Genomic DNA, 16,769 nt, shown 5'->3' on the forward strand with positions numbered 1-16,769 from the left:
CCTCCTTCCCATCACCAGGCACCGTCCTCCACTTCCCAAGAAGTAGGGCTTCAATGTGCATAGCGGTTGCTCCAGAAGACAAAATGTCATAAAAGACGAATGCCCCCCCTCCTCTTCCTTTTCCCTTAGTTTTTATATCTTAGCTGATGTCATATGGTATGGAATATCCCTTTGGTTGGTTTGGGTCAGGAGTCTTGACTACATCCCCTCCCAAGATCCTGCCCCCTTCCAGCCCACTGGTAGGGGGGAAATACTGGAAAGACAGCCTTGATGCTGTTGGAGCACTGCTCAGCGGTAGCCAAAACATTGGTGTGTTATCAACCCCTTTCTACATACCAACAGAAAGCACAGCACCATGCAGCTTGACCCAAATCAACCTAGTACAGTTTGCTAATAGTCTTCTGATCTTTCTTATCCCTGCCATGATAAACTGCTCAAGGATCTGCGGAGGAGACTGGGTACTTTTCTGGTTCACTAGCCCCAGCCCAGCTCTCCTCTTTCCCAAAAGAAATGTCTGGATATTGGCCAGTAACATCTGGTTCTGCAGCTATGGAGGTCTCAGTGTGGCTTTTTATAGCCCTCCTCCTTGTGACGTGATGAATTAAGCTGTCTCAGTGCTGAAGATGGGCAAATCCCATTAAGAATTAGCAGGATCAGTAGCCAGCTAGGATTAGGGCTTCTTGACAAGACCCTAATTGGTGTGCTGTAGAGGTCATGGCAGGTGACTGCAGAAGACACTGTAGATCGAAGGGATGTGCAGACACAGCATCCAAACAATAACCCTGCTGGCAAGGCGGTCACTCAGCACTACAAATCATTGCAAGATTGATTAATAGTGAGGGTCTGCAGCCAGCTGGGAGGTGTAAGGCCGAGTTGGCTGGAATATACAGCATTTGAGAGTTATCATAAAAGGAAGTGTTTCTCTTCCCATATGAGATTTCCAAGCACAGCTCAAGTTTGATCAGTCCAAAACCAACAGGCAGTGAGTTTAAAAGAGGGCTCTTTTTTTTCTTTTCTTTTCTTTTCTTTTTTTTTTTCCCCCCCCCTTAATTGACTATTGGTCCTTTTGCTGAGCCTCCTTGACACCTCATCTGGATATATCCTGGGCGCTGTATTCACTACAATGCCATCAATATGGCATCCCATGGCAAGCACGCCAAGAAACCAGAGGTGAAAGGACTTTTTCAGGAGTATGGCTTGATGCAAGAGGCCCTGTGGGAGAGGGAAGTTGGTGAAGACTCCGTCAAAAATAGCACCTTGTTCTTCGCAAAGTGCTTCTCTTAGACGTGATAATTATGCAGAAATACAGCCTCAGGCTGTGAACTCGTCAGCTTACAGGGACTGGCTCGTACCAAGCCTGGGTAGGAGCCTCAGCTCGTGTTGAAAATGGATCTGTACAAGCAGCATTTACTGAAGGTGGTAGTTATGCCATGGTAGCTAAGCCACAGAGCATCGTAATGAGGGGTGCTGTAATCCTCCGCCTTGGGAGAGCTGTTAACGGTCTAATCACGGTAGATGTGATTAGACTGAAAAAAAAAAACCCAAACTTTTAATCTATTTTTGGATTGTTTGAAAGGAATTTATTCCTAACTGTTTGGTTCCATATGCTGTGTGTGGTTTGTCTCAGCGTCCAGGCAATCACTTCTGCTACATGGTCACTGGAAAGGCTTTGGGGTCTCTCTGCAACAAGTGAATTTTACATTCCCAATTCCAAATAAACATACACTACAAGAAGGATGTTGCATTGCTGGAGCATGTCCAGAGGAGAGCAACCAAGCTGGTGAGGGGTCTGGAGCACAAGTCATACGAGGAACGGCTGAGGGAACTGGGGTTATTTAGTCTGGAGAAGAGGAGGCTGAGGGGAGACCTGATCGCCCTCTACAGCTACCTGAAAGGAGGCTGTAGTGAGGTGGGGGTCGGCCTCTTCTCCCTGGTAACAGATGATAGGACGAGGGGGAATGGTTTGAAGCTGCGCCAGGGCAGGTTTAGGTTAGATATTAGGAAAAACTTCTTCACTGAAAGGGTTGTCAGGCTCTGGAATGGGCTGCCCAGGGAGGTGGTAGAGTCCCCATCCTTGGAGGTATTTAAAAGAAGGATAGATGAGGTGCTTAGGGACATGGTTTAGAGGTGGGATGGCAGGGTTAGGTTAAAGGTTGGACTCGATGATCTTAAAGGTCTTTTCCAACCAAAGCGATTCTATGATTCTATATTAGAAACCTGTTTCAAAGAGTTTTGTATTGCCAGGTCAGGGAAGAATCAGGTCATGTGTTCATCATGTCCCACTATAAAAGGTTGTTTGCTAATAACTACCAAGAGCCATAAAAATCATGAACAACTGAAGACCCACTCAGAGCCTGAGCTATGGCAGCATTAAAAATCCAGTTGTGGAAACTATGACATGGTCGTAAAAAAGACTGACAAAATTATTTCTTCTTTACTGGGGCTAAATATGATGACTGAATTGTTTCTAGGGAACACTTTGTCTGTCTGTTCTAAATAACAATAAAAAAATTCTAAATGCTAAAAACTCTTTTTGGGAAAGGCAAAGTTGCATACCCAAGAGGAGAACAAAAAACCAGGGAATAAACCTCAGTGCTGATGAAAACCACTGTAGCTTCAATGAGCTACAGCTGACAGCAGCTGAGAACTTGGCAAAGACATCTAGAACAAGGGCTTAGAGAAATGCTAATACGCAAAGTGGGAAAAGGGGGAGAATCAGCCCATGACAAAGTGAATTCTGCTAATTATTTCAAATTATGCTCTTTAAAACGTATTTTCGGCTTCTTTCCTCTTAGAAGTGCCATTAATCCCAGCTCTACAGCTGAAGTCTAGGAGGATGCTAAATATCAGAAATTCCCTTGCTGCCTTAATAGGCGAGAGTGTTCTTCATTTCTTGTCCTAACCTATTCCAAATGGTTATTATGCATCATTTATCAGCCAGTGCATCCTACCTCAGAGATGACTACATTTTACTAGCAGTGCAAATTAGGCTTCTACACATGTAGGGTGGGGTTTTTTTGTGGTTTTTTTTTTTTTAATCTGTACAGACTACAAATGTGAACGTCGCTCATCCAATATTCCCTTGGCTAACATGCCCATCTGTCCCAGCTTTTACAAATCAGAAAAAAATCCCTTTTTATTACCTAGAAAAGCTATTAGTCTGTTGCATTCGATATCCCTGATCTTCCTTGAGTCACAGAACGCTTATGCATATGCATGAACACACACAGGCACACGCAGCCTTGTGCTTTGCACGCATGCAGCTACGCTCCTGCTTACACACAAACGCTGTGTTTTGAGACCGCAATTTATTTTCTCTCGTAAGCAAAAGCTAGGAGTGAAAAGTTAAAGGGCTGCAGGTGCTGGAATGAGGACAGCTCTTGATGTGCCAGAATAAATCACATCAGGGCGCCTCGTAAGCATCAGAAATATCTTGCCTGGGGTGAAATGCCTGACTTCAGTAGTAAAACGAGACACTAATACAGCTCAGACGCACACCGCTTTCTCTCTCCCTTTCTCTTTTTTGCCTGCTTGCTTTTGAGCAACTTTTTGTTCACTTGCGCCTTTCAAATGCACGCTTGTTATTGCTTTGAAAGCCCAGGTTACGGGATTGTGTTTGTTTTCTACTACAGAATGCATCATTTAAGGCTAATAAATTAAACATACAGAAGAGGCAGAGGGAGAAAAATTAGTTACAAGCATCTGCACCAGTCTCATAGTTTATTTGTCTATGAAAGGCCCTGCTGCCATGGAGACGGGATTTCAGAGCTTGCTTCACTCCGGGCTGCACATGGAAGGAGACGGCAAGAGAGGGAAAAAGAGAAAGCAAGAAAGAGACTCAAACCCAGGAGAAAACACGCCCAGCACCCACTTTGAAAACTCAGCCCCTCTCAAATCATCTATTTTGTGTGACCTTTGGGCGCACTGGGCAGCAGGCAGGATTTACGAGTCTTGCTCATGCTCTTTTTAACCATCTCAGCCCTTCTTGTCACCCCCAAAAGGGTTGCAAGCACCCTCTGCCAAGGGTTCTGCAGAGAATCAGTCCCTCTTGTAGCCTAGAGCCGTTCTGCTCCGCATCCCAGGGCAGGGACAGCGGTTCCCCCCCACCCCAGGGGACCTGCTCCGCAGACCCAGGATCCTCACCCCATCCGAGACACAAGAAGCGCTTGCGGATGATGCGGTTCCGTAACCGACCCGTCACGGCCATGTAGGACTGCCAAGCCTCGGTCAGCACCCAGCAGAAAGAGGAGAGGAAGAAGAAGTGCAAGAAAGCCGCCACCAGCGTGCATATCACCTGGAGAGAGGAGGAAAGGAAGACACGTGAGAGGAGCAGCAGGCGGAGAGAGCAGCACGTAGGAGAGCAGAAGGCACAGGGAGATGCTTCCAAACCAGGCTCTGGAAGGCAAGGTCATGGAGATCAGGACGTGAAAAGACATTTTAGGAGGAGGCAGTCTCCCCCAAAAGCTTTGACCTAGCAAAGGACGACAGCATTTGCTTCAAATTTAAGTACTGCATGGAAATCAGCTGCTTTTAAGCATGAGCTGTAAGATAAGCCCATGGTTATCACTTTTGCTGAAGTCTGAGCTCATGCCCCATCCTGGTGCTTCCTTGGCTTCAGCGAGATACATTTATTTTCCAAATGATCAAAACCATTGCCACGATCCTTTCCGGGAGGACGGAGCAGTTAGCAAGCCGTGCACTAATCTCAGCTCAAAAGGATTGCAAAGCACCATGTCACTGGCAGCCAAGCTGCAGAAATGAAATCAGAGGAAGGCAATTTAGATGGTGTCCCTGCCAGGGAAGGATCGTTGAGTGAAAGAGTTAAGCCATGAGAGCTGGGTGAAGCCATGGCTGCCAGGAGCTGGTAAGGACTGCAAATATGAGAGGTGCGGAATTGTCCAAGAGCATATAACTACTAGCAGGCAGGGGAAAAAAAAAGGAAAAAAAAAAAAAAAAGGAACTGCGTTAGAAGGAATTTCATAATGGTGAGCTCTACTACTCGTTGGGGAAATCTCCCAAGGGAAATGCAGGGAGCTTAAGCCATTTAAAATTAAACTGGGGAAAGTACTAGCAAATGCATTATGAAGAACAACCCTGTAGTGCCAGGGAGATGGACTGGAAAGCTGACAAGCTCGTCTTTGTTTTTAACTCAGCAAGGCCAAACCTTTCACTGGTGCAAATTGGTGCCGCTCTGTTTAACTCTGCCAGAGCTGTGCTTAATTTCCACCATCTGCGAGTCGGAAACCCTGAATCGATGTACTCAAGAAGAAAATGATGGAAAGAAACTCCAGTGGCTCCCAAGGAGAAGGGAGAGCAAGTCGACTTTAAAAGTGACTCTGGATGAAAAAAATGGCTTAAGGCATTCAGGGCAGGGGGAGGGGGAGGTTCATAATGAAGAATTTCTCTGCTTTGAGTTATATCAGGAAACATGGACTTCGGGTTTACGGTCAATGAACCTTCCTCTTTTTTCATCCACCAGCATCTTTTAACACAGCTCTCATGCACAGAGTGTCTTTTTTCATGATTTTATCGTATTGCTCTCGACTCATACACTGGCACAAGCCGACGTTATCAGAGGTTGTGAATAAAGGCAATGCTATGTGTTCTTTGAGACAGGAACAGTCTTTTTTGTTCTGTATTTGTAACTGACACCAAACCCCTTGGTATTCTGCCTCTAAATGAATTCTGGATGACAGTTCAGTACCAGTAACACAGCTCACTATGATAATTTCAAGTAATTTTCACCTTTTAAAAGAATCCTAAAAAGGTGGTTACTACTTCATCAGCTTACAAACCTACATAAAACAGTTACAAACACAGGATGCTTTCTAGAAAGTATTTTAAGAGACTTATTTTAGAACTTTTTTTTTTTTTTTGGCTAACATCAGATACAACGCTATTCATTTTACCATTTTGATTTTGTTCTGCACCAACATGGTGCTGCCCAGTTTGCCAGCGGTTTGTAAAGGGGAGAGAAAAAACTTTGCTTTCCAATTTCACACCAGAGAGTTAAGTTTTCTAGGTATTTTTTCTCCATCAGGTAGTTTTGATAGAAAGGGAAGGAGAAGAGAGGAGGGGAGCACAACAGAAATACGCACATCTAAGCTGGGCCACCATAAACTCATTGCTTCAACCGAAGCCCGGCTGTGAACTTGGCCAGCTGACAGGCAGGCACATATTTGCTTCTGCTACCTCTGCTGCAGGTTTTTCCTTCCTTGCAAGGAAAAAAAAAAAATCTCCATGAAGGCCTAAGCACAGGGATGTGCTGTCCCAAGCTGCTGCAGAAAGATCTAGCAGAGCTTGTCAGTCTGTCAAGGCCATTAGCCCTTGTTTTCCTTTAAGAGGAGAAATCTGTTTCCTTGCAGCACATCGCCATGCCTTTGAGATATGGCCAGTTCATGCAGCATTCATTTCTTTTGTATCACATTATTGCTGACTGTAATTTTTTTAGCCTTTTCCCAGGCCTTTCATCTTCAAAAAGCTTAGCAAATCCAGGCGTGGAGTCTTGCCTTTGAGGTTACATGGATGGAAATCAAGGGAAAATTTGGCATTTCCAGGGAAACTAATACTGTAGAAATTCTCCCAGAATAACTGCAATTATAAATCAATCACCCACATTTTAAGACTCTCCATTATCAATAATTGAATGTGAATAAATTCTTAATTTACACTTCTTCGTCTCTTCTCTGTATAGTTTTCTTTCTCTGTTCCCCGCCAGAGACTGTTTACTAGATGGCTGAGCGGAAATCCAAGAATAACCTTTCTATTTATGGTGTTTCATGCATATGTATGTGCAAAGAGCTAATCTGCCTCATGCAATCGCAGCCGGGAGCTTTGAATCCCCACTAACAGCTCTGACAGTGAACACCCAGAGTAATGTGAGAAAAAGCATGAGGGAGAACCTGGGCTCACAACTGTGTTCTGAAGGGGGTGGGAGAGGGTGAAGGCATCCGCCTGCTGTCCTGGGGTGAAGACGACTAACCAAAGAGGAGGTCCAGCCATGGTTTGCCATGCTGACCGTCCCTCAGTGTTCTATAGAAAGAAGCTCCTAGCTTCTGCAACTTGGGGTTGCAGACAACGCACGCAGGGAAAGCAAGAGCTTAGCTCACCCTTTCTCTACCTCTTGCCCCGAGAAAACCATGTTGGCCATGAAAGAAAGCTCTGCTTTGTAATGTTAATTTCTGAAGGGCACTTCTTTAATAGGAGCAGAGCTAGCTGGCTACATCTCTCCACACTTCTCTACACACATCTGACTCAAGCAGCTCGAAAGCTTTCCCTAAAATAATAATCGAGCCCTAACCCAAAGGGCCCTCCATAGAAATGATTTTCTGTGATTCATTAACCCTGAGGCTTCTCTGCAGAAATGCTTTCCAAAAGCGACAGCATGCTCTGGCTGCCAAAGTAGATGCTTGAAAAAAACTGGCCGGTCACCGGTTACTGTTAATTAAAAAATAAATTTTGACTTCTGATTGCGACTTTGGCAGCAAAAGTAGTAGAGGACACTTCTTGCCTCACTTTTTTGCTTAGTGGAGTTAGGATTCTTGGAGCGCTTGGGGAGGCAGGAAAATGTACAACAGGAAAATACTAATGATGAGCAGTGATTTGTTATGCCAGGCACCAACAGGGCAATTGAAAGTACTTTTGCTGGAGAAAAGTCACACAGGCAACGCGCGCCTCTCCAGCTGGGTCTGTAACGTGGGAAGGCGTGTACGTGCAACCAGTGCACGTGGCTGGAAACGCCACGTTATGCCTTGCCTTGACTGCTCGAGTCACACTGTGATCCGCAGTGAGTCCCTCGTGGCCCCCGTCTCTTCAGCGTGCACAGCGTGTCTGGCAACGCTTCCTACCCCCAAAAAAAGGTGTTTTTTTGTGGTTGTGTTCGTTAACATCTGCTAAGCACTTTAAGCTCGGGGTATAAAAGTTGCTGGAGAAATAAATGTAAAATTGAGGTGTTGGTGGTTTTTTTTTAAAGCCTTTTCTCAATCTGTCTTTCTTTGTAATTTTTGGAAAATAAAATGGTTAAAGCCTTGCAACGAACTGTGTTTCTTCGCTGTGCCATGTGCCAGCTACTCTAGGCAGATATTCAAAAATATCACATTGGTTTTAATCAAAGCCCCGAGGATGCTGACAAATTATCAAAGACAGAGCGAGAGAGAAAATTGAAATCTGCCATTTAGTCATGTCTTTGACATGTCGCTAATTAACAGATGGAGGAAAAATGAGGAAGCGCTGCCTGAATGGATCATTTCAGTGCTAAATCAGGGGAAAAGCAAACAAACAAACAAAGCCCAGCTGATGTCCTACCTTATTCCGGGTCTGGGTCTGTCCGATCAGGATGAGAGCGTTGGAGGAGATGATGGATAGGCAGAAGTTAATAAGAATGACAGAGCGCTCTGAGCGAATATACCTGCAGCAAGAGAAGAGGGGGAGGGAGATCCACCCTGTTACAACTTCATTAAGTTACCTCTGAAAAGCATCAACCAGGTGCAGGCTGCACTGGGCCAGGCTCTACAGAAGGCCATGGCAAGAGATTGCCCATTTCCTGCAGATCTTGTATGTTAAACAGACAAGAACAAGGGGGAAAGGGAGGGGGAAGAGCTTGGGTGTAGTGCTCAGCCCACAGATCTCTCCATCCTCCCCCGTCAATGATGGAGTTATGAGCATGAGTCAACAAACTAGGGGCCAGCCTGTTCCCTAGTCTGAGCTGCTCCTAAAACAGTAGAGTGCTGCAAGTCTTCTTCAGTTCTGCTTACTTAAAAGGGGACTTGAAAAGGAGCTTAAAAGAAAACAGACAGGCAACACATGGAAAGATTCCCAAATAAGAAGAGCCACAGGCATGCTGGCGATGAAAGCAGATTACAAACGCATGCACCTTCACAACAAAGTGTTTGTGATTCAGCATTCCCCTTTGTTTAACCTAACAACCCATCCTGAAGTGAGAAATATTTGTAGCTTTTTTCCCTTCCCCCCCCCAAGACTTTAACACTTTTCAAAACTAGGCCAAATACGTAACTGCAGCTGTGGGTGTGGGACATTAAGGATCCAAGTGAGGAAGCTGTTGTCTTCAGCACCTGGCAGGAGCAAGCTATTTGTCATTTCTGATTTGCAATGTGCAGCCCAGCACCAGCTTGCTGCTGAGGTATGTGCATGACAATTAATTCAAACCACTGGCTATGGAGGAAAATTTCTTTGAAGGCACTTTTATGCCTTCAAGGGAATTGCAAAAGTGCAAGTCCTCAAGGATTGACGCAGGACCTGACCATACCAACACTCATACACGTGAATATCTCAGTGATTCGGCAAGTGCCCTGCCTGAATACCAGATGCGTGAAGAGTAGACACTGATGCTTATAGAAATTAGAAACAGATCTATTAATCAACCAGCTCATCCCTGGAGGCTAATGCGGGATTATTTCCTATATTCCAGCACATCAACTATTTATATTGGGAATTTAATTTCATTAACTAATTTTAGCAAAAGTGAGTTGGTCGTGCTTTGGTTGCAGAGTTTTGAGCTTCTGACTAGGTGGGCAGGACGAGCTTACTGCACATGTGTGTTCTGCCAAGGGTAAGTCTGTGCTTTAGATCTACTGAAAGCTGAAAAACTTTGATTTTTAACTTCCCTCTGTTTTACTTGCAAATATGAACATTGAGGATATGCTTTCCTAGATACAAAAAAGTCACTGATGCAAAGTAGCCTGAACTTATACTTAGTCTGATGGAAATCTGGTTTATAGGTAATTCTCCCTGAATCTCACTCTACCCCAGAAAGGCTGCAAAATTTAGGCTTCCAGGTCGGCTAGAAACTGGGTTGACTGCCTGCAAAATAAGCCTCTGGTTCCTTTCATGGCTGATCCAATCCCAAATTTCCCCATTTCATTGGGCTAATACAATGCTGTGCATCACCTGGATCCTGTTCCATTTGTGGCTGGAGGGTACTGAGCCATCAATCTATCTATGCTTTGACTGTGTGAAGTAAAACATCAAGTCTCCAGTCAGCAGCTTCTAGGGGATAGAAAGAGAGATTTGGACTCTGTCCTGGTGGGAATGAGATGTAATAAATCTGTGTAGCAACACTATGATCCAACAGGCATTAGCGTGCACTTCAAAAGTCTCCTCTGGTCAAAAAAGAAATGAGTTGACCGTAAGTACAGTCTGTATGTGAACGTAAGGGAAGATAACCCAGCTGTCTTCAGACTTTCTCTTCCCTTAAACAGGCCTCTCTTTCCTCCATGCTTCCCTTCATGCACTGAGAGTCCATCCTGTTCCCCAGATCCCTGAACCTCCAAAGAACGAGAGGTGGGTTAGGCATGTAGAATCACAGAATCAGCATAATTTAGGTTGGGGAAAAAACTCTTGAGTTCCTAGTCTAATCCTCTGCCCGAAAAAAGGCTATTTTTAAAGTCAGATCAGGTTTCTCAGGGTCTTGACCAATCGCTTTGAAAATCACCAAGAACAGAAATGCCACCACCTCTCTTGGATGACTTGTTGCAGTGCTTAACTGCTCTCATAGTGAAGGATTATTTTTCTTTATACCCAGCTGGATTTTTTCCTGCTGCAGCTGCTGCCTCTAGACCTTTTGCTGTATACCTCTGCAAATTGTTTGACTTCTCCGTGACTCCTTAATAGCCTTCTTTTCTCCGAGCTGACCAAGCCTTGTTCCCTTTGCCTTCTTTTCCACCACGTGCTCCAGCTCCCTAAGCATCCACTGGACTTGCTCCAATATCCTGACATCTCTTGTACTGGGGGAGTCCAACACTGGGCACACTTTTCCAGATGTGGCATCAAGAGTGTCAAGCGGGGGGGAATAATCAGTTCCCTTGGCTTGTTGGCTATATTCTTGTCTATATAGCCCCATATAATGTTGACCTTCATTGCTGCACGGGTGCACTGCTGATTCATTTCCAAATTGTTGTCCACTAGGACCTTCAGAAACTCCCCTGTGGAGGCATTACCAAGTCAGTCCCCAGCCCATCCTGCTCCACGCAGTTATCCTGTCCCAGGCACAGGACTGTGCGTTTGTCTTTGTTGCACCATTTGTCCAGCCCGATTCTCCAGTTTGCTGAGGTTCTTCTGAATTGCAGCGCAGCTCTCCAGCATACCAGTCACTCCTCCCAATATGGCGTCATCCACAAACCTGTTGAAGGTGCATTTTGCCCCATCATCCAGGTTGTTAAAGAAGACATTAAACAATATGGGCCACAGTTTCAACCCCTGTCAGATGCAACTTGTGACCATCTCCTGACTAGGCTTCAAACCTTTGACCATTACCCTCTAAGCCTGCATGAACTCCATCCAGCTATTAAGCCACCTTAGAAGCCACCAACCCAGCGCACAGTTCCCCGGTCTGGATACAAAGATGCTACAGGAGACTGTGTTAAAGGTCTTGGTAATGTCAAAATATACAACACCTACTTCTCTCCATCGTCCATGCAACCAGTCATCCCATCACAAAATGGAAACAGGACAGTCAGGCACAATCTGCCCTCAATAAATCTGCACTGTCTATTCCAAAACACTTTCTTGTCCATCATTCTGCCTGAAAATAACTTTTATAACTATTTGCTCCTTAATCTCCCCAGGGGCTGTGAGTAGGCTGACCAGCCAACTGTTCTCTGAATCCTCCTCCTTGCCCTTTTTAAAGATGGGTGCAACATTTGCTTTCTCCAGCCATCAGAAACCTCCCCAGATGATAGAGAGTGGCTCCACAGTAACACCAGCCAGCTCTCTCAACACCTTTGATGCATCCCATTTGGTCCCATGGACTTACTTAAATGATCCTCAGCTCTCTTCCTTGGCAGTGGGTAGCATTTCCTTCCCCGGCTTCTGCCACCAGGCACAGAAACTTGGGTGCCTGGGAGCAAACTGTGCTAGTAGAAAAAAGGTGACAAAGGCACTGAGTACCCTCACCTTTTATACTTCCTTCTCCAGTAGGCTACTTGCCCCATTCAACAATGGGCCAACGCTTTCCTGGGTAATCCTTTGGTGCTGATGTACCTACAGAAACCCTTCTTGATGCCTTTCACATCCCTTACCAGTTTCAAATGCGACTGAGGTCTGACCTTCCTAATTCAATCCTGCATTCCTGGGCAAGGCTTCCATCGTCCTCCTTGGTAGCCCGACCTGGCTACCAAACATTTCCTTGTTATGTTTCAGCTCAATCAGAAGTTCCTCATTATGCTAAGATGGCCTCCTGCCATGCTTGCTTTGTTCCTTCCATTTCCTCTTCTCCAGCGCAGGAAAGAAATCACCATTACTATCCAGACCCTGTGGCCAAAGATGTCAGGAACTCATATCAGAGAGGGAAAAAAAACCAGAACTTGGTGGGGTTTGCCAGAGGAGAGATCTCCAGCAAAGGAAGAGCTACTCCAGAGTGCTGTCTCGCTACCCCTTGGCTGATATGTGGACTCTGGCTGCTTATCAAAATATGCTGTACTCAGCCACCAAAGCAGGGGAAAACTCACTGCAAATTTAGGGAACTTCTGCTCTGGCCCGGGGCCGGCAGGATATAGGGAAGCCCTGTGCAAACCAAGACAGATGGAGAAGGTGGGAAAACCCCGCAGCCTGTCTTTCTGTCCCCATTACACTCCCTTCCTATCTGCAAACACTGAGTCACTCTTGCTTTCTCAGTGTGCGTACACACATCCTTCTCCGTGCAGTCACTTACTCATTCCTGCCTACCTCCCACCAGGGCCACGGAGTGCTTCAGCATCTCCGGCAAAGGCAGAGTTCCTGGGTTTAAAGCAAGTGTTAAAAGCCCCTTGAGAGCTCATTGACAACCACTAAATCAATTCTCAGGCTTTGATGGGCAGTGAGTGAGAAAAGCTCACGCAGATATCTTTCAGCGATACAGCATTCACCCAGCCACTGCCAGTGAAAAAGGACTGCCGTGCCCCACATGCTGATGGGCTGGTGGAAGAGTTATTCAATAGCAAGCATTGATCTCCATGCTATGAAAAGGTCACTGACTCCAGAGGCTGTTGAACCGCAATGAGTTCAGGGATGGAAAACACATTGGGGCACTCCTGAAACACCACTGTGTCAAGGAGCTGCTTGAAAGGAGTGGTACAAACCAAAGCTTCGAGAAACATGGCACTAAGTCATTTCACCTGTTCTGGCCCTTGGATAGTTCCTTTCCTCCCCAGTTTTTCATTTTGATGTCAGTTTTCATAGAATCAGAATCATAGAATTGTTTAGGTTGGAAAAGACCTTTAAGATCATCAGAACAAACTGTTAACACTGCCATTCCACTACTAAACCATGTCCCTGAGCACCTTGTCTGCCCAGCTTTTAAATACCTCCAGGGATGGGGACTCGACCCCCTTCCCTGGGCAGCCCATTCCAGTGTTTGACAACCCTTTCGGTGAAGAAATTTTTCCTAATGTCCAATTTAAACCTGCCCTGGCGCAACCTGAGGCCATGTCCTCTTGTCCTCTTTCAAGAGGGAAGATCTTTTTCTTTCAGTTCCCCCTCTTTTTCCACGTGGGTGGTGGAGCACGTGGCCCCCACACAGATCGTGGCTCCAGCTGTGACCCAGGACAGCCACTGCCGAGATGTAACAAGGTCACTCCACTTCTATGGCCCACTGTGTCACTGACCTCTCTGCCGAGACTGCTAATAAGGCCAGAGAGGCACCATCTGCAGCAGAGTTTTTGCAGCCATCTGTCTACTGGGAACTGGAGTGAGTCCACCAACAGGCCACCAACAGCCGTCAAACAGAAACAACGTCCAGTTTTCAGTGAGGCTGTGCCAAGTTGGCTGTGTCTGAAGTGATCGCTTGCATCAAAAAGTTCATGCTGTTCATGCCAATGGCTGAGTAGGTGCCACTAAGAAGCAACCATTATTTGGGGGTTTTGAATGGGAAGTGGAGGGGTAAATTAATTTCCTCTCTGATACATAGGCCAAAGCTGCGATCACCTCCCTTTTACTCTGCCCCCTTTTCTTTACCATGTTCCTTTGCCTCTTTCTCCTCCACCCTTATTTTCTGCTTCCCGTGTATAAACAAACCCTAGCTGGGCAAAATTCTGGGAAAGTTTCCAGACTGTCAGCCTCAGTAAGCTTATTCATCAGAAGTGTTTCATACTCAAGCTGAGCCTATGTGTGCATGCTCCAGATGCCTTTGTCCAGAGGTCTGAATGGGAAATTTCCTGGCCAAAGCTCCCCGAAACAGCCGAGCTCTGGTGACTGCTCTCCACAGAAGACCAGGCAGCTAGGGCATGAGGATTTTCTCCTCTGCACGGTGAGAAAGGACCACTTTGATACGCCTACTGTATTTTAGCAACAACAGCTGGAATAATACTGCTGACCCCACTTCTGAGCATTCCTCCAGCTGTTGTCTATCAGACCGTATAACGTCTAGGGCAAAACAAAGTGGGAGCCAGAAGACAGTGTTGACTTGACTATAATGTTCCTGAGACCATTAATAGGACAGCACATTCATGTCCAGCAGCTATGCCTAAAATAAAAAGGACACACAGAGTGCTCAGGGCTCAGCCACGGGAATGCTGTGAAGTTTAGAAAACATGAAAACATGATCTACATAGAAGAAATGAAACAAACTCAGCGCACCAAAGAGAAATTCTAGAGATCACTTGATCATGCTTTACAAATATTTACACAAAGAGACTTAGGATAGAGAGCCCTTTAATCAAGATATAGCTGGTCTCAGGATCACTTGGAAATGCATGTCCATCCTTGGCTAGCTCAGAAATGCCCATTCAAGCCTCCCATAAACGTCCCCCCATTCATGCTGATCGTTTTGGGCATAGGCATAACGCAAAGGCTGGAATGAGAAATTAAAAAGAGCATATTTTAAACAGGGCAGGCAATTAACTTTACTGTCCTCAATAACAGTAAATATTGAGGGGCACACTCCTGGAAGAGAATACACCATGTTATTCCAAATTACTCTGGCATGCTCCAAACTGATTCAACCTCATGTCTGAACTTGGGTTTCAGATCCTGAACTTGTTTCTGATAGGAAAGAGAGGGTGAGGCTCGAACACTTGCTCTTTACTCCTCTATCCTAACTTTCCACTTGATCCTGACACCAGTGACACCAGTAAGTCACCTACCAGCGCTGCCCAGTGCTGCCCAGCCTGAGGAAAAGCAGGAGAGGACAAGGACTTGAGCACATCCAATGATACCCCAGGCACGGAAAAACCTGAGTTCTAGATAAATGTTATTATGATCAGTCTTCAGCTCAGAGCACTTGCCATAATTAACTAGCCACTAATGCACTGTCACAGTATCAACAGAAAAAGATGCATTTTTGCTCATTTGTTACCCTCTGGTTTCTTTCCTCTGTCAAAGTGTAGAACAAGTTACCTCAGTTCACAACTCTGAACTGAATTTACCCTTTCCTCCTTACTAAGAAGAATCATTTGACAAAATAAAAGCCTCAGACTGATCCCTTCTCCCAGAAGGGCCACCAATAATTTCCAGACAGTATATTCTTTGTAGCCACTCCATTTCAATTGCACAGTCTGGTTCTGATTTTCTTTGTTTTATTTTGCTTAAAGTCATGAAGCTCTCATCATGTTTGCCACTGGTTTAGGAAAGGCATGGGCCTCGGAGTATAAACTCAGACCTTGTTGAGTGCAGTACAGGGGGAGAATCCCTTGCACACTGCGGGTCCTCCAGATTATACAGTCCACCAAAACTTACCTAACCAGGGCACGAGTCAATGTGGGCCTTTGTTCAATAAAACTTTGTTATGAAACTACTTCAGTTTCTATAAATGATACAATTTAAGGTTGCACCTGACCTGCTTATAGGTGTACAGGAGCTCTCAGCAATGGGATGTACTGAAGGAATCCCACATGCATCTGAAGGCAAAACGTAGCTGAGAGGTTGGGGAGTTATTTAGACCATGTGGTTTATCATCCTTAATCTCCTGAAAAGTGCTGTCAGTTCTTCAGGCCAGATGTTTTCATAACGGGTCATGGAAGTTTTGATGTTATCAAAGACCCAACCAGGAATCCTTTGAAGCAATCTGCCTGCCAGGAGGCAGTGTGCATCCACCTCTCCATGAACAAGGTTTCCTGGGGTATACAAAGGCATCTAAAACAGCACACAGCTTTTGAAAATGGAACAATGCGACTACATGGGGTCATGGCACTAATTTCCCTGTACTAATTTCTCTGGCACTAAAAGGCAAGAATAATGCCAACTAAACCACCATAACGACTTTTTGCAGGACCCACTCATTACAAAACGGTTTTTCCTCAGGCACCAGACACCCAAAGCCGGAGAGCAAAACCTCCAGGATCCATGTAGATCAAGAGTCAGTTACTTTCCCCAACAAGAAGAAAAAAGAATGCAAGCCATACCTCCAAACAGAGACATAAATGATAATCAACAGCAAAAGTGTCAGCGAAGATACTCCACAGCCTACAATTAACGTGACAGAAGGGACCAGCACCTTTTCCATGTTCTGAAAGAGAGAAAGTAAGACATTAAAAAAAAATAAAATAAAAAAAAAAGATGCTTAGCAAACACTACCAGCTCAATTTCATGGCAAGAACTTTCCTCCTAACTGTTTGTGTGTCAACTCACCTGACCTTCACATTGCACTGCACATACAAATAAAGAGGAAAAAAGACCAGGATCTATTTCTGGTTGACCCATCTTTTTTTTTTTTTCTACCTGATTCTGCTCTTGCACACACCAGTGTTAAGTCTGGGTAACAACTCTGATATCCATGGCAAGACAGGTGTGTAAAAGGCATGGGTTGCAAGAGGAGGATCAGGTATCTGCTGTGAAACTTG

At 45.3% G+C, this 16,769-nt stretch overlaps 1 protein-coding gene across 1 annotated transcript in view; it reads right to left on the reverse strand.

Moving 5' to 3' along the window:
- Positions 1-16,435, reverse strand: part of LOC104127423 (adhesion G protein-coupled receptor B1-like) — a gene marked incomplete at its 5' end in the record, with an annotated part of 69,637 nt that extends 53,202 nt beyond the window's left edge. The window contains 4 exons of the mRNA XM_035895630.1: positions 4,144-4,294; positions 8,305-8,407; positions 15,075-15,170; positions 16,332-16,435. Coding sequence (XP_035751523.1) covers positions 4,144-4,294; positions 8,305-8,407; positions 15,075-15,170; positions 16,332-16,435 — 454 coding nt within the window. The remainder of the gene's footprint in view (positions 1-4,143; positions 4,295-8,304; positions 8,408-15,074; positions 15,171-16,331) is intronic.
- Between the last annotated feature and the right edge of the window lie 334 nt (positions 16,436-16,769).

Source organism: Egretta garzetta, unplaced genomic scaffold, assembly GCF_000687185.1.
Source record: "Egretta garzetta isolate BGI_Z169 unplaced genomic scaffold, ASM68718v1 scaffold495, whole genome shotgun sequence".
NCBI lineage: Eukaryota > Metazoa > Chordata > Aves > Pelecaniformes > Ardeidae > Egretta > Egretta garzetta.